This window comes from Lissotriton helveticus, chromosome 3_2 (genome assembly GCF_964261635.1).
Source record: "Lissotriton helveticus chromosome 3_2, aLisHel1.1, whole genome shotgun sequence".
Lineage (NCBI taxonomy): Eukaryota > Metazoa > Chordata > Amphibia > Caudata > Salamandridae > Lissotriton > Lissotriton helveticus.
The window spans coordinates 184,297,001-184,320,036 of NC_136062.1; the positions used below are offsets into that span (position 1 = coordinate 184,297,001).

Genomic DNA, 23,036 nt, shown 5'->3' on the forward strand with positions numbered 1-23,036 from the left:
GTGCAGGTATCGAAAATAAACAAATGTAAGAGGTAGAAAACAGTGTGTTACAAGAGAAAGTGACGGGTGCATGTTACACACGAGTACCAAACACAGGTAGAAAGATAATACCGCAATAAATGGCAGACTCTCAAACCACAAGAACACACTGGGAAGACACTTCCATAGTCATGTACAGTAGATTTTTCTATAATGGAAGGGTTTACTTCAGATAATAGAGAGGGCATGGATTACATTTGGAAGTGTCTTTGAAGGAGGAGAACTTTGAGGTTAGTTTTGAAGTCCTGGGAGGAGGTGGTGGTCCGAAGCTGCGGCGGAAGGGAGTTCCAGATTCTCACCGCGTTGCCTGAAAAGGATTGTGCCATCGTTCTTTCCTTCTTGAAAGTGGGAGGTTCAAGCAGAAGATTTTTCGCATTACGTGATGGTCTAGAGCCTCCAGAGAGTTTCAGTTTATTCGCCAGGTAGCGAGGAGAGGAGGAGTGCAAGGCTTTGTGGGTGATACAAGCAGTCTTTTAGATAGCTCTAGCCTCGATTGGAAGCCAGCGGAGGGTGGATAACATCGGTGTGATGTGGTTGCTTCTTTTGGCCCCATAAATGAAACGAGCTGCTGAATGGAGAATAGATTTAAGGGGGGACAGGTGGGATTTGGGGAGGCCAGTAAGAAGAGAATTGAAGTAGTCAAGTCTTGAGAGGACCAGCGATTGCACCAGGGTTATAAGGTCCTGCTCCGGGAAAAAGCGACAGATCCCCCAAAGAAGGCGCAGATGGTATCGAGCAGACTTTGCCATGGAATTGATGTGGGGGGTTAGATTGAGTTTTTTGTCGAGAATGACACCCAGGGATTTTGCACTGTCGGCAATGATGGGTTTAGTGTTCAGTAGATTCAACTGATCCATCCATGATTGCACCGGGGAAGAAGAGATTGAAGAGGAGAAGAGGAGGAACTCGGTTTTGGAGGGATTCAGAATCAGTTGATGAGTAAACATCCAGTTATGAATGGAGTCGAGAGTAGAGCTTAGGATAGAGAGATCGTGAGTGGAGGCAACCTTGAGGTAGATTTGAGTGTCGTTAGTATAGAGATGATAGTGGATCCCGGATTTACTTAGGAGATTTCCTAGTGGTTCTAAATAGAGGTTGAACAATGTGGGTGCAAGTATAGAGCCCTGCGGAACACCTTGACTTACCGCCACAGGAGATGAAAGGCTGTTCGCTATTTTGATCATTTGTGATCTATCAGAGAGGAAGGAGGCAAACCATTTAAGCACAGTGCCCTCCATGCCCATTCTCTGTTTGAGAATGTTGAGAAGGGTGTTGTGATTGACAGTGTCAAAGGCTGCAGAAAGGTCGAGGAGAATTAGAAGACAGGACCCCCCAAGTCGAGGATCCTCAGCGCGTCATCAACCACTTGCAGTAGGGCTGTTTCAGTGCTGCAGTTTTGAATGAAGCCAGACTGGAAATTGTCAAGAAGATGATTGTCCTTGATATGACGAGAGAGTTGTTTCGCTACACATCTTTCTGTAATCTTCGCAAGAAAGGGTAGGTTAGTGATGGGGCAGAAGTTGTTGAGGTCAGACGCATCAGCAGTTGGTTTTTTAAGAAGCGGGGTGACCTGCCCAGTTTTGAAGGAGACAGGAAGGGAGCCTTGATAGAGGGAGAGGTTGACCAGAGTGGTCCAGTAGCAGAGGGAAAGGGTATAAAAGTCAATGGCAATGGCACTGGGGATGGGGTCCAGATGATGGTCGGAGGGCTTTGTTTCGCGGATGCACTTGAGAAGAGCATCTTCAGATATGGGATCAAAGTTTTGCCAAACGGCTAATGATTTGCACTCCTCTGGAGGGGTAGGATGAGCGACCTGATCCACCAGTGATTTCACTTTTTCGTCGAAGAATATAGCGAAATCCGCTGCTCTCTTTGCAGAATCCTCCAGCTTGGAGGAAGGGGGAGAGCAGTCAGGACTCTTGATGAGATCAAATAGTTTTTTGGGTCTATTTTTGGCTGAGTCAAGGAGGGTTTTGAAGTGCGCCGCTTTCCCAAGGAAGCTGTGTTTGTGGTACTTGGATCTTGCGGAGCGAAGCGTGGACAAGTTCTCAGTGGAGGGCACTTGCCTCCATTGTTTCTCCAGGAATCTTAGCTGCTTCCTTTCTTCATAGAGGGATTTGTTGAACCAAGGTGCTGAGGGGGTGGGCCTTAACCTTTTGCTTTTGCGTGGAGCGACGTTGTTAATTTCATCTGCAAGAACTGTGAGGCATTGGGAGCTGAGATCGTCAACATCTAGGTTCGGGTCTAGCCTTGGAAGTGATAACACAGCTGATTCACAGAGGGGACCGACATCAATATTTTTAACATCACGAAACCAGGAGATAGCCCTCTTGGGTTGGCCAAGTGTTATAGCGTGTGAAAGTTGAAAAGAGAATGGGATGAGGAGGTGGTCAGACCAGTCTACGTGAATAGGGGAAGTGATGGAAAGCATGCCTGCTTTAGAAATAACAAGGTCCAGGATTGAGCCCTTAGAGTGTGTTGATTCTGTGCAGTGTTGGATGAGATCGTTAACAGGTGGCCAGGGAGTTTGCAGAGGAGTCTTGCGGTGAGCCCCAGTGGAGATTGAAGTCACCCACGAAGGTCTGATTGTCACTTTGCGAGTATTGGTCACTGATGAAGTCAGTGAGTTCCTCCAAAAACGAAGGGCCACTACGAGGCGGGCGGTAAATGACATGGAATCTAAGGGGTGAACGGTGGTGTACTTGTAGCTCAAAAGAAAGGCATTCTATGGAAGGAGCTGATAGGATAGGCCTTGAGTTGAAGGGAGTTTCTAAAGATGACTGCAACACCTCCCCCAGTGTTGACAGTTCTGTCATTCCTAAGTATAGAATAGCCTGTAGGTAATAGGAGATCAAACGTAGAATGTGAGGTATCTTTGAACCAGGTCTCAGTGAGGAAGAGCATGTCAATATTGTGGTAGGTGATGGTATCTGAGATTTCAAGTTTGTGTTTTACTGCAGATCTGCAGTTGTGGAGCAGACAGCTCAGCTCTGTCAGGACTGTTTTGGTTGCGGGGGCACTTGGGCTCTGAAGGGTGATCGGGATGTTGTGCTTATGTGGGGGTGCTCGGGAGGGTTTAGGTGGACGCTTGGTTCTGACAGAGGAGATGGTTGGAATAGTGTAGATAGTAGGGTTGCTAGGGTATGCAGGTTGAGGAAGGGCGGCGTTCAAAGGCTTGTGCGAGTTAACAAAGTTTGCAGACGATTGATTGAGCTTGGCTAAATTGAGGTGAGGGGGTGAGGTGCATCTCGTGGGAAGTTGGGAGGGAGTGGGGGTGCACGGAAAGGTGGAAATCTTAGAGCTTAGAAGTGAAATTGCAGCTGTAAGCTGGGAGATGGAGGTGATAAGGGAACCTAGCATATTTTCCAGCGAGAGTAATGCACAGCACGGAAGGTTGGGCGGATCGATGGAAACAGGTGGGGGTGGAATTGATGGTGGAAGGCAGGGAGAGGTGGGGGGATAGGAGGTGAGTTGGGGTGTAAGGTTCAAAAGTGGGGAAAGGTGGAGGTTGAGAGCGGGAGTTAATGAATCGGAGGTTAAGGGAGAGTTGCCTTTGTTGGTGTTGCAAGAAGGAGAGGGATTAGGGATAACTTTAGGGTGAGAAGGGTGCGGAACACACAGTAGGGAAGAAGGAGAGGGGAGGACTGTGTGGAGTCATGGGAATGAAGGAGGTTTGGGAGGAGAAGAGGTGAGATGGTTGTGGAGGGCATGTCAGGTAGGAGAGGAGGCTATGAGGGAACGGGCATCTGGCAGAGTCGGGGGGTTTGAGAGAAAGGGAAGTTGGGGAAAGGAAGTGGTACTGTTGGACCCGAGGGAGGGAAATGGACAGGGTTACCAGGGGGGGAAAGGGAGTAGCATAGCATTGCTGGAGGAGTGGGAGGGAGGAGAGAGGTGCAATGGGATTGAGGCGACATCCGGGTGAATAACGTAGGGAGGGGGAGGTGGATAGGAGGTATGGAAGAAGGGATAGGGGGAGCGTAGGGAAAGTTCACTGGGGGAGAAGGTTGGAGGAGAGGTGAACTAAAAAGGGGGGTGACTGGAAGGAAAATGGGGGAGGAGAAGAGATTGGAGTACCGGGATGATGCAGATTGAACGAGGAGCGCATTAGCTAGCGGTGAGGCTGAAGTAAAGTGGGAGAGGGCATATTGTGAGGGGGGAGGAATAGGAGAGGAGGTCACAGGCGAGGGGGCGGGAAGAGGGCCGACCTGTGATTCTTGAGAGTGCAGCCAATAGGAGTGTAGGGGGGTCAGGGGAGGAGAGAGGGAGTAATGGGTGGAGCTAGAAGGAGAGTCGGGGGAAAACCCGGTCGCAGAGGAGGGGAGTAGGGAGGGGAAGAGGTGGTCAAAGAGCGAAAGACAGGTGTCATTGCCTTGGATCATGACAGTACCGTTGTTATAGAGTGAGATAGTGAGGTAACCGTTGAAACGCGTGGAGGGGGAGATTTTTAGCTGTTTCCCATGAGGGATAGAGGATGAGGAGGTGACGTTAAGGGAATCGTAAAAGCTGGTGGACCAAGAGGAGGTGTCGTGAGTGAAGAAAATGAAATCAGGATGGCTTTCTAAGTCACAATATGCGCTTGCATCTTACATTTTGTTATAAGGTGGCAGTACATTAAAGGGGCATTCCCTCATCCTACCATATCTAAGTGAGATCAACCGCACCTGCATTGGCAATCATTGATCTGATGCCAACTCTGAAGGAGATGTCATCTAATTGTCAAAGTAGAAGCTGACCAGTGTTACAGCCTCCACCTTCTCAATATGTGCATTTGGCGTCTTTGAAGCAGGCAGTGATACAAGGGATCTTTGCAGGCAATTCACAAATGGGCATGATTTGTTTTGAAAACAGCGCCTGTCCCGTCGAAGGATAGGCGCTGTTTCTTTTTATTAAAGGCATTCATTGAATGCGAAAGCAGAGATGGGTTCTTCTGCTCCTCACAGGGAGATATTCATGCGGAGTAAACAGTCGGTGTATGAAAACAAAAGCTGCTCCGGAGAGTCAGTTTTACATGTCTAAACTGATAGGATGCTGGATGATGATAGAGATGATTTCTGTGACCTACCAGAGCGAGGTTGATCTGAACTCCTAGTGTAGATACAGGTACACTACTGTTGGCCAGACTTACAACTAGTTATGAAGAAATAAGCAGGTGGTGGACAACAATAGACCCTACACCCAGAGTAGAGATTAACTATGGTCAAACAACTTCAAGCAAGAATCCCACCTACAGTTGTTAATATTTGTCCCAGCCAATCTTGAAGATGGCCTACAATTGAAACAAATGTCTTGTTGGCTGAATCACTAAATTCCAAGGCTAGACATGTGCTTGAATAACATCAATGACACACCTGGAGGATCTGAATGAGCCAAACACTAAAGGAGCAAGAGGAAGACTGAAGTAAAATGCTTTAAAAGTTATGGTGGCAGAGTAGCCCATCCCTTGATGGTTCCTTATGTACTAGTGAGAATCATATTTTCTTCCAAAATGGTATAAGAGTCATGGACAAACCAAACAACAGTAGTAATAAGATGAATATTGTATAAAAAAGGGGGCAAGCCTCACTCATGTAGTCCTGAAGACAAGCATGCCCTGAAAGAGAACTTAATGTAGGTCGACACCCAAATTATGGTCTCCATATCCCATAACATCAGGGACTCTGCCCTTAACTTTAAACTCTGCATGCAGGCCATTTCCTCCTGGATGGTGGAAAATTACATGAAACTAAACGGAGACAAGACAGAGGTACTTGTCTTCGGTAGTAATCAGAACATCTGGTGTACGGACTGGTGGCCTGCTAGCCTAGGTGCCTGCCCCTGTCTGGTTTTTCATGGAAACAATCTCAGTGTCATTGTTGACAATTCTCTTTCCATGGAGCGCCAGGTTAGTAAGACGATCTCCACCTGTTTTGGCATTATTAGGGTCCTTCGGAAAATTGTTCACTTTCTCGCCCTTGAAGCACGCAAGCAGGCTGTGGTAGCACTGGTAACATACAGATTTGACTATTGTAATGCCCTATATTTGGGCATTAACAAGGGGCATGTGCAATGTGTGCATTTGGTGCAGAGGGCTGCGGCTAGACTGGTGATGAATCTTCAAAAATTTCATCCAGTCACAGCCGCAATCAGGTCACTGCACTGGTTGCCTCTTGATCAAAGGATCCTTTTTAAGTCCCTCTGCTTGACTGATAAGGCCTACAATGGCTTAGGTCCTGAGGGCATCAAGTCGATATTTCAGTGTCCCTAGTAGACTTCTCCGCTCCTCCAATAAAAACCTGTTAGCACTCCCCAAGTTTAGAAAATCCGGGTGGGGAGATAGAGCCTTCTCGCTGACTGCGGCAAGGCTGTGGAACTCTCTCCCGGAAGAGCTCTCTGGTCAACCTTCCCACTCCATCTTCCACAGGAGCTTAAAAACCTGGCTTTTCTCACATGAAATGAAATGAAATGAAATTTGATTTGTAAAGCGCATGGCTGCCCTAGAGCGTCCCAGCGCTACCTGACTAATAACAGAAAACTCTAAGGATCTGGAATTTTTAAGGGATTTTAGGAAAAAGAAAAGTTTTAAGTGATTTTCGGAATTTAAGATAAGAAGATTCATTCCGGATATCCCTGGGGAGAGCGTTCCAGTTTTTTGCTGCATTTATAGAAAAGCGGCGGCCTCCTGTACGGGCCTTCCTCACTCTCGAGACTATAGCAAGATTATCCCCATCCGATCGGAGGGCCCGAGCGGGTCTGTAGGGACGAATCAGGCTTCTCATAGCCGGAGGACCTTTGCCTTGAAGTGTCTTATGAACGATACAAGATGATTTAAAGGCAATTCGTTCATGGACTGGAAGCCAGTGGAGGGCTCTCAGCAATGGTTTGGCCGACGCTCTTCTTGGAGCCCCCAAAAGAAACCTAGCTGCAGTGTTCTGCACCCGCTGCAAGATATTGATCGTGGCTTTTGGTGCTGCCAGGAAAAGAGCATTGCTATAATCCAGTCTGGATAGGATTAATCCCTGGATTAGTAGCTTCCTGGACTGAAAAGGCAGGAGGGGGAGAACTTTCCGTACTGCCCGAAGCAGGCCGAAGCATCCCCCTGCGACTTTCTGGGCATGTGCCCTAAAAGTTAGTTGGGGTTCGAACCATACCCCTAAGCTTTTAATTTTCTCCTTTGGCTGGGGCAACTCACCCATACATGGCGGCCAGTAATCTGTGGGCAAGGATGTAAATTGATGGCCCAGGATCATGATCTCGATTTTAGCTCCGTTCAATTTGAGCTTTGATCCGATAATCCAGGTGTAAATTGCAGTTAGTATTATGTAGTGTATCAAGGACCCCCTGGTTAGGATATGGCTCCTGGGTCAGGGAAAACAATTTTAATGCAAAGGTATACGCCCAGGCAGACTTACATAACAAAAACTGGCTATTTAAAGACACATTATGCAAAACCAAACAAGAAAATAGCGCAATGAACTGTAATGATATATAAAATAAATTTTAATTATATTAAAAAATGAATAAATACATACAATCCTGTATACATGATATGTTTACACAATAAAATCTGTTAGTTCCTGATATATTTCTTTTAAAAAAAGGGGGAAATTTGGTCAAAAAATCGGCAATGTGATTATCCCTGATCCTGGTGGACTGAGCTGTTTCTGTCAACGCGTTTCGACAATATTTTTTGTCTTCATCAGGACAATGAATATTCAGCCACTTTTCTAAACAGAATAAAACATTGTTTTAGTTTACATTCAGCATACAGTGCATTGCGTTTTGTTGAATTCATACATCAGCAGTTCTGGTTAGATACCTTTTTTTTCCAATAAAAAACATTATAGCCAGACTTGTCCATTTTTTTGAGAGGGCTGCTAAATCTAAAAAGCTGGAAACATTTTCTTTTCATCTTGCCTATAGTACAAGATTACTAATAAAATATCATCAACCAATGTATTTATTGTGATATGTTCAGTTTTATTGGAAAAAAAGGTATCTAACCAGATCTGCTGATGTATGAATTCAACAAAACGCAATGCACTGTATGCTGAATGTAAACTAAAACAATGTTTTATTCTGTTTAGAAAAGTGGCTGAATATTCATTGTCCTGATGAAGACAAAAAATATTGTCGAAACGCGTTGACAGAAACAGCCCAGTCCACCAGGATCAGGGATAATCACATTGCCGATTTTTTGACCAAATTTCCCCCTTTTTTTAAAAGAAATATATCAGGAACTAACAGATTTTATTGTGTAAACATATCATGTATACAGGATTGTATGTATTTATTCATTTTTTAATATAATTAAAATTTATTTTATATATCATTACAGTTCATTGCGCTATTTTCTTGTTTGGTTTTGCATAATGTGTCTTTAAATTGCCAGTTCTTGTTATGCAAGTCTGCCTGGGCGTATACCTTTGTAAATTGCAGTTAGGCAAGCCGAAAGATTGTCTGAACATCCCACTTGCTGAGTCAGCGAGACGACTAGTTGTGTGTCATCTGCGTAGGTGATGGATTTAATCCCAAAAGGGGCTACTACCTCCTCCAGCGGGGCCATGTAGACATTAAACAGGGTGGGACTCAGGGACGAGCCCTGGGGGACTCCACACTGGAGGGGAGTAGACTTAGACATGACGCCATTTTCCCAAATCCTGAAGGATTGTTTGTTCAAAAAGGATTCCAACCATCTAAGGGCTGATCCTGCAATGCCCAGTCTAGCAAGACGGTGGACTAGTATTTCATGGTCCACCGTATCAAATGCAGCGCTCAGATCCAGGAGGATCAGAGCCGCTGATCCTCCTGAATTTAAGATGCACCTTGCCTCCTCAGCCACCACTATGAGGGCTGTGTCAGTGCCCTGTCCTGGGCGAAAACCCGTTTGGGAGTCTCTCAGTAGGCCATTACTTTCCAAGAATCCTGAGAGCTGTTGATTCACTATCTTTTCAACGATTTTGCCCAGACCAGGTAACAAAGAGATCGGGCAAAAATTAGCTAGATTGGTAGTGTCTAGCCCCGGCTTCTTTAAGAGTGTTTTAATTCTGGCCTGCTTCCAGCTAGGGGGCACTACCCCATTGGTGAATGAGGAGTTTAACAACTCTGTAGCAAGGGGGGCAATGGTACCTGCAATTTGTTTGAGGATGTACATAGGCGCCGGGTCGGAAGGAGAACCCCTATTCAGGGAGGATAGCGTTTTACAAAAATCCCCCTTAGTAATGCCTCTAAAAGCATCCAACCGGGGGCCAGTTGTCGGGAGCGGGGAAGTATCGACGCCAAAGATTGTGATAGACTGTGGTAGACTATCAAGAATTCCTTGTATTTTACCATCAAAGAACTCCGCTTACTTCAGTATGAGCGTGTTGTCTAGTTCGCTGCTTCCTTTTAGTTGCATTAATGCCTTGACGTCCTTGGGCTTAGTTTGCGCTGTATAAGTCCAATACTTACTTACTTATTAGGTTAGAGTGAAGTCACACAAGTCCCTAACAATCTGAGTCTATAAAAATACTTCAACTGTTATACGTAAATAATTGATAGGGGAATGTTTACACCCATAGATTAGGTAAATTCAGGAAAATATCAGAGAATGGAAGAATGGTTGGATGAATGAAAGTCAGGTGGCTCAGCAGCCTGCGTTCTTCATTGTGTTTCAACTGCTGAATATCATTTTGGCGAAGTTAACAATAGAAAATCTACACTTCGTTTGATATTTGTATTGCAGATATTTCAAGGGATGATATTGTGACATACAACAGCAGCTGGGACCAAGCCAGGAGAGTGCCATGCTGAGATTTTTGAGTTTACATTGGGGATTAGGCAAGGGATTGACTGAGAGTGGCATGACTGTGACTTTCTCCCCAAACGAAAGATTGTCATGGAACCTTTGACATCCCTGCTATTACTACTACAGAGAAGAATAAGAAAATCGATTTATTCTAGAGTGCCTTGGAACATCTCAGGAGGAGGCTTGAAGTTAGCAGGTCACGATGACAAGTGAATTTCATATTTGTGCTTTGCAGGTAGCCAGACATGTTAGTCCTATTGTACTAAAAACTGGCTACTAAACATCAGCGGCAAAGGATGATCAAAGATTGAGTCCCAAGAATAAATCACATCTGATAAAAATATTAATTGTTGACTTTAGAGCTACAGTCTATTAGACCAGCATTACAGTGACTAACATGAGCTGGAGAAGAAATTGTGGGTGTTTCTCTGACCAATCAACTACTTGCGCACGAGGTGAGCATGAAACGTAATTTCATGAGCCTACAATTAGCCGAAGATCTTCGAATTGGACGCACATTGAAAGATTCTCCAGCACTTTACCAAAGATTAACCATGGCCAACTTCACCCATTGAGATGCATTGAAAGTAGCCCTGGAGAGCATGCTATGATGCTCTCCCTCTGTAATAGGTTATGCTTTGTTTTGTGCAGTGAGTGATTTGGTGGTTTTGTTTAATTGTTGTTGCCTACCTCGAATTACACATCCACAAAAAGGAGGAAATGAGACGTAATTGCTAAGAAATTATAAAGCTTGTTGGAATGATGAAAATGTGTGTTATTTTTAATCTAATATAATGTCCTAACTGCCCTTATCCTACTTCCCATCTTCCTTCCACCAATCTGTCTTTATCCATACAAACAGTCCACTTCTGGTGGCAGCGCAGGCTCGGATGGAGCCACCCTCTCCTACACCGTGCAAAAAGAGCCGGTGGCAGACCGCTCAGTTTTGGGGCACAGCATCAATGTGCTCTGCAGCAAAGTGCCCATCCAGTGGGCACCGGAAAGCACAGGTAAGGGTGATCTGACGATGATCATTTGATTCATTGCATCTTGTTATCTGTTGTGTTACTCAGTGTTCCTAGCTATGTTATGATGATCTGGTTAGCACTGCTTTTCACCCATTTGTGTGTCCAGGCGCTGGAGCAGGTGTATAAGCATTGGACTGCGGGTGTTGGGAGTCAGCCCAGGGTCATTAGTCTAAGAACCAGGTGCGATATGTATCACCATTCCAATGTGCGATTCCTAAATAGCGATTTTTAAGGAATCGCTATTTAGGAATCGCACAATGGTATGTATGTAGAAATCAGCTTCTTTTTAGCGATTTCTTAATATTCCTTAATTGCGATTAGCAAATTGCTAATCGCAAATAAGGAATAATTTCCCATTCATTTCTATGGGCCAGGAGGCCCATAGGAACGAAGGGGAAATGTGCGATTAGCAATTAGCTAATCGCAATTTGGGAATATTTTCAAGGGTGCAGGGGTGTCCAAAGGACACCCTGCTGCACCCCTGAAAATGACATGTGTGCGCATATGGCGCACATACATGCCCAAAGGGCATGTATGAGCGTCACATGGCACCTTTTGTATTTAAATAAAGTGCTTTTTAAAAGGAATTCGCAACTTACCACCAACTTGAAGTTGATGGTAATTTGCGATTCCTTAGGAACAATTAGCAATATTTTATTGCATCATACATTGCATTTAAGGAATCGCACATTTTGCGATTCCTTAAATGCAATCGCAAAATAAGGAATAGCAAATTGTGCGATTCCCTATTTTGTACTACATTTCTTTCATACATACCATATTGAAAATTCGCATTCGCAAAGGCCGAAATTCTGAGAATTTCGGCCTTTGCGAATACGAAAATGCTTGATACATATCGCCCCAGATCTTCAGCTTCTTGCGTATTTCAAACCGTGAGGAGAAGGTCCTGATCCCTGAAGTGTAGAGGGAGGTTTTTTCAGGTTTTGGCTGTGATTTAGGAGAATGCTAGACCTCCTGTTCTGTTTTTGTGGATGTGGAAGGTGGGCACGAGGGAAAGTGAGGCTGAGCCCGGTGTCTGGTGGGTTGGTGAAAGAGAAAGGTGGTTGTTAAGGTATGTAGGTCCAAGGTTGTGCAGTGCCTTGTATGCGTGTGTGAAGAGTTTGAATTGGCTGCATTAATATATGGGAGCCCGAGGGGAAACCGCCTAAACCACGTAATCAGTACAACGCATGGCTGAACAACACAGGCGTAGCTATGAACCCCTAAACCATGCATGTGCCTTTACCATGCACATGCGTTGTTTAGACGTCCGTGGTAGTTAGCGCTCTAGTCTGCGGGTCGGAAGTGAGCTGGTGAGTACGCTTTGTTTTTAGGGTGGGAGGTTAGGGGGGTCGGGGTAGTTTTGTGGGATGTGGGTGGATCGTGTGTAGTTTTGTGGGTTGGGGTAGTTTTGTGGGCTGGGGTGGGCCGGGGGCAGTTTTGTGGGCTGGGGGTAGTTTTGTGGGTTTGTTTTTAGGGTGGAGCCTGGGAGGGTCAAGGGTAGTTTTGTGGGCTTGGTGGTGAGCCGGGGTAGTTTGGCAGGCTGGGGTTGGTCGGGATAGCTTAGGGCTAGGGCGTGGGGCTGGGATGTTTTTTTAAATATGGGGTCAAGGTTTTAGGGCGGGAAGGTGTTTTTTAGGTCTGGGGTCAAGAATTTAGGGTTCAGGGCGGGGGGGTTAGGACTCAGTGTGGGTTTTAGGGCTCAGGGCACAGGGGGCTGAGGTGTTTTTAGGCCTGGGATTTGCTTTTAGGGCTGGGGTCCGCTTTTAGGAGTTAGGGCAAGAGGTTGGGCTATTTTTAGGGCTGAGCTCGGGGTAGAACTCTGGGCAGGTAGCTGGGTTTTAGGACTCAGGGCGGGTGCTAGGGCATAATCTTAATGACACATATGATTTTTCCAATTATGCCATTACAACTAAATTTGTTGTAAAGGCATGCCTGGTAAAAGCATGCGTGGTTAAGACACAGTCGCTATTAAGACCGCATTGTTAAGGCATACATTGTTAGGGAATTTGTGATTTCAACCTACAACCGAGCGAGAGCCTTTTGAGATGTGGTGTAATGTCGGTGTGTCGTAGGTGGTCGAGGATGAGTCTTTCTGCAGTGGTCTGGATGGTGTGTAGTTGGTGAAGGAGATGGTTGAGAACTCCGATGTACAGTGAATTGCTGTAGTCTAATCAGCTTGGGATGAGGGTTTACGTGATGGTGCGTTTGGTGCTGCAGGGTAGCCACTTGAAGATTTTGAGGAGCATGTGGAATATTTGGAAGCAGGAGGAGCTGTGCACATTGATCTGTGTTATCAAGCTGAGCTTGTCATCAAGAAAGATTCCCAGGTTTCTTGCGTGGTTGGTTGGTATGGTTGTGAGTCCGAGCACTGATGACCACATCTCTGTCCTGGTCATGGCCTTGTAGCCCTGTAGGCAGCCTGAAGCGTGCCTTTTCACATGGATGGAGAGCTCTGTAGATGAAGTGGAGAGAGAGGTAGAACAATGGGATATATGACTGAGAGGAGGAATGTGAGGATGTTGTGAGAAAGATAAGTGAGCCAGGAGATCAAAGGTGATATAGAGAGTGGGTGCGAAGAGGTGGGCAAGGGAGGTCAGAGGGAGAGCATGGAGGACAGAATGAGAGTGGTGTGAGTGGCGGTGGTCTGTGGTGATCAAGTAATCAATCAATCAGGATTTATTAAGCGTGGCAAATCACCTGTGAGGGTCTCATGGTGCTGGAGTTGCAAGCTGCTTCGCTGAAAAAATAGTGAACAAGCATTTACAATGCAACGGTTTCGCCTTTGAAAAAGTTAGAGCTATTGGCATTGTAAATGACAACATTTTTATGTATGTGTTGGTTTTGAAAACAGATAAATAAATGGCACTGTCATTTACAATGCCAATAGCTTAATCTCTCGCAAATGCCACACACAAACACACAGACCCACACAGAGTCCCACACACACACCTACAGAGCCACACACACACACAGAGCCACACACACACATACATAGAGCCACATACAAAGACACACACACAGCCCCCCCCCCGTCGGGACGCACCCTCCAGGGCCAGCATGGACGGGAAGTCCTTGCAGTTTGAGATGCCGGTGGAGTCGGTGATGCAGGTCTTCCACTAAGACTTAATTTCCTGCTCGAATGGACAAACCAGCAGAAACAAGAGCGGCGCCTATTTCAACCTCACAGCCTATACACACCACCTCATGTTCAGAGCCGACACCGGCTAATTACATACCGTTCCACCCGAAGGACGCCGGGGGCAGGGATTCATCAACCCATTCACCTTGTCTAATGCATCTCTACTTTCTCTGCCAGGTGAGCTCTCCCACCGGCCTCACACCCTGGTCTGCTCGCTCATTGTCCATAGTAAACAAAAGGAAATGTCTGGTTGACCAGACCCTATGGCCAAACGCCATTGAACAGGCCATGCACAGTGCCATTGACTTCGAGAAGAGGTCTGGATGTACGGCTTGGTTTCTGGCCAGGCCCTGCAGCCAACCTGCACTGTGCAAATAGGACCAGAATCGGGGCAGGTCACCATTGCACAAGGATGGATAAAAAATTGTGCGCAGTGGGGTATGGCCACCTGCAGTGAGTAGGTGGCATGGCATGGCCAACTTTTGCTGTGCAAGGTAACAGGCTGTGCAAAGTATGCGTTTGTTGCTGGTTAAAGTTGGGGCACATGAAACCCTTGGATGTGCTACATGATTAAAAAGCTCAATTGTCGTGTCTAGACAGGGCAAACCGAACAAGTTGCCAGAAAAGTGCAAAAACAGTTCCAGAGGAGAGAAAGATGAGATAAAGGATAAAGAAATACCCATCAGCCCACCCATTGGCAGAGCTTCATCATCTGGGTTTAGTGAGATGAAAACTGGTATCCGCTAGACACCTCATCAAAGTAATTATGAGGATTACTAGTATTGGATCCTCCAGTGAGAGTATAAGCCAGAGGGTAAGAGTAGTAGGCTGAACAGGTAAGTTGCAGTGCTCATAAGGTGTGAAAAGAAATAGTGAAAATTCTAAAAATGCCTGTTCTGAAGTCTAAGTATTCTTTATTAGGTTTGTACATCAGAACGGCAAGATTAAAAACAGAATGAAGATAGTGTGTAAGGAATTACTATCTATCATAGATTTAATTGGTCGACATGTTTCAGCCTCAACAGGCTTTCATCAGGACCTATGATGTGCACTACTGCAACGATATAGACAGAAATGTGATGGAAATAATATAATAATGTAGACCTACCAGTATTATTACTTTTGAGGCAGTCTCATTTTATGGTTTCATAGACTCTCCTATACTCAGTGTAGTGTTGGTATCTCTCGTGTATCAGTATAGTGTTGGTATCTCTCGTGTATCAGTATAGTGTTCAGTACTTTTTGAAGACCCTTGGTATCTCTCGTGTATCAGTATAGTGTTCAGTACTTTTTGAAGACCCTTGGTATCTCTCGTGTATCAGTATAGTGTTCAGTACTTTTTGAAGACCCTTGGTATCTCTCGTGTATCAGTATAGTGTTCAGTTGGGGGACAAGATACAAGCAGGTCTATAAATGTTATCTCCCCTCGGACCCCCCACATATTTTTGTTCCTAGTACATGATTAAAAAGACCTTAAAGAACAAAGGTTAAGGTGAAGTTAATGAATCCTCTGGTTTCATATCTGCATTGACATCGTAATGCTCATTTACTTCGGCCAGTTCTTCAGGATAGGGTTTAAATTAAACTACTCCTATTCCAACAAAATGACATTCAGGAGTGTATCGCTTTATTCTTGAATAAAAAGGTTAGCGTTCTAGTTGCTTATTAGAACTCTGTGGTGATGTTGCAGTTGACTACTAGGGAGTTAACCGACTGCTTCTGGTAATGGATTAATGGGTAAATCAATGATGCAAAAAAATATACACTAGGTGCTCCAAAGAATAGTGCACTGAAAGTGATAAGCAGCTCACTCACAATTCAGCATTTTGATTGAAATCTTATGGAGTGCAACAAAACTGAACTCGAATTCTGAGTCTCTTCGTGAAGATCCATTTACCTTACCCCATAAACATAAAATATTGGATTGCTGTTCTTTTTTGGGGTTGGGGGGCAGAATGATTCAGTCCGCCTGCGGAATATGTGGAATTTGGTAAAGAGTAACATGAAGTTCCGGCCAAATTCTGGCAATCCCCATGTGGCAGTATTTTTCCCCCCACAAGACTCCAGAAATGGGAGCGGCTCAAGCATGATTTGGCAACCCCTGGCACCATTTTCTAACATGGTAAGTCGTGGGCGATCATGATCAGAGAGCTGCTTTTCATGTAGATTTTGCTGCCGCTCAAGTATATTTTCTACTCGAGTGGAAGTTAAATCATCTTGCATGGTCGCGCACTCTTGCACACTACACGGTGCCGTTCGCACTGACTTTTCAGCACTGCTAGCACTTCTGGTGCTAAATTGCAGCCCGAGCAGTGCAACATGCTCAGTTCTCCTCCTTACTGTGTTCGGGCTTTACGGCAGCAGTTTCTCGGGCTTGGGGGGGGTCGCTCTCCTAAATCCCTTCCGGATTGTGCTATTGGTTTCCGGGTTGCCCCGTCGCCAGCATCTGTTCTCGGGAGGCGTCCACTTGAAGGAAAGTGGTCCGTTGAAGCCGAAATGAGACCAGTCGGCTAAATATATCCAAACCACCGTCACTCGTCCTCATCCACACCGCCCACTCCCAACACAAATTAAGCCCCCCCCCTTTACCAATCTGTTGCCACTCAAATGTTGGGTGCACCCATGCCTACTTTTATCCAGCTTGAAACGCCCAACATACCTACATATATTTCTTCACACACACAAGTGAGCAAACCGTAAAATATCCATATTTTTCCTGCACATTGCACCCCGTGCAAACGGACCTCTTTTTACCGCTAGAGGCGTGAGACAGCGCAAATCCCTAAACTCTGTGGCGTTAGTTACTTTTTCCAGTCAGGTTCTCCCTGCGCCCAAGTAATTACCTCAGCCCACCCCACCCCACCCCACCCCACCTCAACTCCACAACTCCTAACCTGTGCGTTCTCCGGGCTCCGGCAGGTGGCGATCACGTAGTCCAGCACGGGCTGCAAAGTGGCCAGTGATTTCACTAGCCCGAGTCCCAGCCCTCGGTTGGAGCCTGTGACTACCACAGAGCGGCAGCGGCGCGGAGGGGTCTGAAGGGCGGCTATGGTACGTGTGGTACAACAGAGCCGAACTGTCCCGGGTGCAGTCTATAAATAAATCCAAGTTTTAGGGTCCTGTGGGAGGAAGAGGTAAGGAATGGATCAGAATCCGTCACACAAGGTCAAAGCTTCCTCTTACCCTGACTCCGCCCCTGCCCGCCCTTGACAATGAACGCTCACTTTTACTTGAGGCCACGCCCGATGCAGCGCGTGCCACGCCCGATACAGCGCGTGCCACCGGTGCCTCTGTGAGCGCTTCTGTCTTCCACTCTCTCTGACCATTCTGCATCGTGACCTCGGCTGCTTGTGATGCCTTGAGCAGCACACTCTGTGCTTTAAACAGTCTATGCTGTCAGATAACTAACCGCAATTTTTTCGTGTGATAGGGAGCTCACCAGTACTGCGCAGCCGTGGTGAAAAACGTTTAATTGCATTGTGTGTATATATAGCCCCTTCTCAATAACAAAACAAGTCAGGTCCCGGGCCGGCAGCCACTCACAGCGCGGCTCGGGGAATGACGTCACGGGGGTGTCCCGGGCCGGCAGCCAATCACAGCGCGGCCCGGGACACACGGCATCAAGGGGCGGGACTTAAAAAAAGAGTCAGAAACGCCCACGATTCGCGTTCTGACCGGGAGAAAGTGATTGACACTGATGTCTTCCAATGGCTAGCCTCCATTTATGGAGCTAGCCAATGGAAGACAGAGGCGGGACCAAAGCCCCATATGTAGGACATAAGATTTCGCCCTGGGCGGAGCACTGCTTACGCAGTGCTACGGCCAGGTCGAAACCTAAAAACGAGACATAAGAAGGAGAAAGCACTCAGAACAGAGGGGGAGAGGAAGGAGAAAGCAGTGAAAATGAGGCAAAAGCAGTCGGAGAAAGGAGCAAAATACGAGGCAAAAGCAGAAAAAGCACGGGGAGGCCTGGGTCCTGCTTAGTGGGATCGCGCTGTGGCCTCCATTATGTAGGTCCTGGGAGGAACGAGGGGCGCTGGGAGGTGGAGGGCGGGGCTAGGCAGGAGGCAGCAAAACAGGCAGCAGGCAGGAGCAGCAAACTAGGGGGAAAACAAAGAGAAGCTGTGAAAAACGAGGGAAAAAGAGGAGAAACCACTCAGAAAAACAGGGGAAAGGGAGGAGACAGCAGTAAAAAATTAGGCAATATTCGGAAAAACGGCAGGGAAGAAGGAAAAAGAAGATTTTTTGGGGCAAAAACACTCAGGAAAAACAGAGAGGAAGCAGGGCGGTGCAGCAGCACGGGCAAGTTAGGCCTGGGGCTATGTTAGAGGTGGGCTTTGGAGGAGAGAAGCTACAGAAATAGTGAGGAACAGAACCATTGTGACAGGTGGGAGTGGAGATCAGTATCTCTATCAGAGGGCTAAAGGTATAAATACGAAATATGGTCTGCTTGATCCTATCCACGAAACTCCTGTAGCAAGAGACTGTCCATGTGCTTGCAACACGTGTTTGTGTGTGTACGTGTTCGGATTCGTGCATGCAAAGGAGGACCTGTATGTGTGCGCACACGTGCATGCAAAGGAGGATGTGTGTGTGTAAGTGCATGGACATGTGTTTGAATGGAAGTATGCATATGTCTTGTGCATGGAAGCAAATGGGCCTCTGATGATCCACTGCAGATGGTGACTGTGGGTAATTATTTGTTGTCTGTACCTGGAAATGTTATGGTGGTACCTAGCGTCGTAATAGATGTGGATGAGCATATCCGGTCATAACTTGGTAATATCCACTATACCTGTCAGAATGGGTTGTAGAACAGAATATCGAGTGGTAAATATTGTTTTACCACAGTTTCAAGGTCTTAATACCATAGACAAAAATATCAAAGATTCAGGTGTATATATAGGTACGTAATGCTATACTATTCTTAACCCCACATCTGTGTACCTTAAAGAAAAAAAATATATATATACATATATAAATATATACACTTATGTATGTCTATATATATATATATTAACAAAATACACATATGTAGATTTAAAGTACAGTAAACATATTCTTACCTATATGTACTTGACTGTCAATATGCTTATGTTTCCTATATAGGCTTCAATATTGTGGTAAAATTATATTTACCATTTGATAGACCGGACTCCCTCCTTTCAGCATGTGTTATCTGTATTGAGGCACTAAAGATGAGTACCTAGGCATACAATGGGGAAAATTGATTTTTATGACGGTTTTTCAACATATTGTGGCATTACCAGGACATTTGTTAATCGGATCTGGGCATATGTTGAATATATTTGACATAAAATGACAGAACTATGAAATTGTTTGGTAATGAATGACAGTGCTAGGGTTTACATAGCATGGCTTATGATGTCAGTACTGGATGGTAAGTTTTGGGGAGGGACACCTTGGCATTTGTTGGTGAATATCATATTAATGTTCAGGAACGAATGCTAAGACAACAAAACGCCAGGATTGTATAACCCCATTTTGCAAATTTCAAACCCGGTAGTAGCTCCAAAAACGGTTGCGTGTTCGCAGAAGTTGCTTGAGACCACGCATTGTCTGCATGTTCTGCTTGATGATCCTTCTTATGCTACGTTTCGGGCTAAGCTGAGAGCAAAACTCCTTGTGGACGTTTACATCAAAAGGAGCACTTTGGGGATTCACCCACTAACACCTTCTCCACCATCACCAATTGTGCCACCTTTAACAGGCAAAATTTAGTTGCTAAAACATCTTTTTAAATTTGATGCAGGTCTTTTAATGGGTGCAAACTTGCAAGTCTCCAAAATAAGTTTTTTAACCTTAATAAACTTTTTTCTTTTTTAAAGTTAACCGCTTGTTGCGGACATCTATTGTTAACCGTGGGCAACATGCTCGTGCTGCGGCTGGGGCAACTCATATGCGATCGATAAACTGAATACCCTAAATTGAGCAATAAGAATACCAGCTACGTTATCAGCATCCCTTATTGACACATATGCCCTATGGATCCCGCGTGAACATAGCTAGAAAGAAACAGTAACATTGCTAGATGGCCCATACAGATGTGCTATAGTCTGTCTCATTGGGCCACTAATACATGACACTTGTGTTTATTGTAGGGCTGCCTACAAACAGGAGTGCAATTCAGACCACTAGCCCTTTATATTAAACGTGTAGTCCTCTAATGTTACACTAAATGGACCACTTAACTCAATGAAAATATCTTACATAAAAAGTTGAGTACGCACGAGGGACATATGCGATGACCACTTCACAGCAACACTTAGTCATGGTCAATGGTTTAACACAACATACAAGTGTCTTAAATGTCTAATAAATCACTGTACATTTATTTGTGGCAACTTCTTTAAGACGTATATATGATTCAAGATGGAAGCCATTGCTTATTGGTTTAAGAGTATTTAATTTCTTTGCAGGTTCTCAGTCGCGAATTTTTTGCGCTCTTCTGCACCTCTGCTACAACCGTGGGCCTTTCCGTTTCTGTGGTTATTACCGCAGATGCTGGTAAAATGCATCAGAATTGCTCCTTCTCTACTGTCAATTTGTTTGGTGAGTGGCGTCTGGGATTCTACCATTTAATCCAATCAAGACAATCATGGGAAAGACTCTTCCAGACACATCTTGGGACTTCGCAGGAGGTAATATTGCCAGAAGGTTGCGGAACGATCTTCAATCGAAGACATCCAAGTTTTCAAGTGTGAACCAGGCCAAGCCTCCTTCAGTGACTTGTATCCACTTAGTAACTGGCATCTTTTATACAGACTCCAACCTGTATCAAGAGATTGTCATTCCTGGACATGTCTGTAAGATTATATCTACAGTAATTCACTATTAATAGCTGTACGTTTGGTCTTTCGCCTTTACTTTGGAAACAGTGTATTTCTTAAATAAGAGAAAAACACTAAGGCTATTCTTTAAAGGTGATGGAGACTGCTATACTTGTCCTGAAATACATACAAAATTGATAACACCTTACAGCAGATGAGTTCCAAGACAACACAAGACAAAGCATAAAAAAGAACAAAGTCTAAGAAAAGGTATCCTGAAAACCAAATGAAGCTAGAGAGCAAAGCTCCAACTAAAGATAGGGACCTAGCAGGCAGGAAGACGCTCAGGCAATGAAGCGATTACTGTTGACATGAACCCAAAACGAAATATGTTGTACATTGATCACGCTGTACTTTTTCCCAGTCATTCATATGACCCTGCTAAATGTCTCTGACTAAATTACTTCAGCCTTGGTTTCACAACTCACAAATTCCAAATCCTAAATACTTTGAAATGTGTTCTTCTAGTTTCTCAGCAGACCATACTTAGGACCGGCCCGTAGACCACCCTTATGCTCTTCAGACCTCACACGCTGAGAACTGAGCCTATAAATGCATTCATGTCAGTAAACCTAAGTAAACCTTTAAAAATTTAATGTTTTTTTTTTAAATAAATGCTTCAAGAACAGGATAGACCCAGAGATGGTGCACACTTTCTGCTCTTTTAAAGTGTTATCCTAGTACACCCTGCAAATTGGAGCATTGAAGTTGTTCTGTTAGGAGATTATAACTACAAACTTTGCAGGACGGTGCAAGCATCTAACGTTAAAGCAAAGGCTACAAAGAGCTTGACTCTGAAACATTGACTCTCCCAAGAGAATGGCATCCGGTGTTTTCAGGGTGATATAATTGACGTAAGTGAAAGAAGGCCCATCATTTGAAGGAGGGTTATGCAGGTCTGTGACCAGGGTGATAACGATGCAAAAACTTGAGTGGATAATAAGGGGAATGTCTTGCAGTGCCTCTCATTGATCCTCTTTTCGCCACAACAAACCAACCTTCAAGTGCTTGTTTATGGGCTAAAATGTGCAGTATACAGAATGCAGTCTTATGTTGACATATCAGGGCTTTTCTTTCCTTCAAATTAAAGAAAGTCCTGTTTGTTCTATGACGTGTAATACATCAGAGCTAAGAACTGAGTGTGACTGCATATGTGAAGGGTTGTGTTTCTGCAATACTTATTGATTCTTTGATTTGCCATTGTGAACTTATTATCGAGATGGTTGATTAGATTCTTGAAGTGCCTGTTTCATCACCATATACCTCTGTCTTTAATGATTGCTTTGTTGATTTCACCACAGTCATGTTAGATTCTTGTTGGCATGGACCACAATCGTTGAATAAAGAAATATTTCTTGGTGATAATTTTTTAGTATACTGATAAATACTTAGATTTATTATATGATGTGAATGTGATCTGCTTCACAATACTGAAGAAGTTATATGTTGTGGATACGGAATCCACAGAAATATGACTGATCTTCTGGGCATAGTCAACACTGTTGGCTTCCCGGCTACTGCTGAAGATGTGATCTAAGCCTATTTTAAAACTAACCTACACAAAACAGTCACCAGGAGGGTTATTCTGTGCCTTGAAAGGCAAATGTTGATTGGTCAGCATTATTAGAATTGTCTATCAGGAAAATAATGCCAACTACCTTAACTGCCTGATGAGAGGCAGCCTCACGAAATTGACAGTTTCAAGATAACCTCATAATTTTGCTCATATTTTACATTGAGGCACCCTTCTGGATCCTGAAGCACAGAGTAGGGGTACATTCCATCCTCATTTAATTCCATGAGAAAAGCATATCCTATCCCCAGAATCAATAGTGATTTGGTGTCCCTGAGGGAAGAAGAAACACCGGTGCATGAATGATTTAGAAAGTAATTGCCATTAATTTGGTGGATTATAGTTTTATAAGCATGCCTGTACTGTCTATAGAGTAGTAAGGGCAAATATTGCACTGTACAATACGTCCGCTCTTGCTTTCCCAGGTACCATCTGTGGTTACGGTTACTGAAGAACAAGTTTATGGACCATGTGCATAAAATGCATCAAAAAGGCTGATGTAAAATCACAGTCCAACACTCTTGAACCAATAGCATGAGCTACCTAAATAAGTCACATGACAACTTTAAAGAATTAGAAGGCCTCCTTTGAAGCGATCTTCAGAACTCATGGAACACATTTATGTTAGTTCTTCCTAAGG

At 44.8% G+C, this 23,036-nt stretch overlaps 1 protein-coding gene across 2 annotated transcripts in view; it reads left to right on the plus strand.

The window, feature by feature from the left end:
* The window catches only part of LOC144826551 (surfactant protein C-like), a 34,548-nt gene extending 12,360 nt beyond the window's left edge, over window positions 1-22,188 (plus strand). The window contains exons 5-6 of one of the 2 annotated variants that reach the window (XM_078685013.1): window positions 10,665-10,812; window positions 20,413-22,188. In XM_078685013.1, the coding sequence (XP_078541139.1) occupies window positions 10,665-10,812; window positions 20,413-20,504 (240 nt within the window). In that variant the 3' untranslated portion in view covers window positions 20,505-22,188. Of the gene's footprint in view, window positions 1-8,102; window positions 8,228-10,664; window positions 10,813-20,412 lie in introns of those variants that run through there. The other variant, XM_078685014.1, reaches the window with a different exon arrangement.
* The last annotated feature ends 848 nt before the right edge of the window (window positions 22,189-23,036 follow it).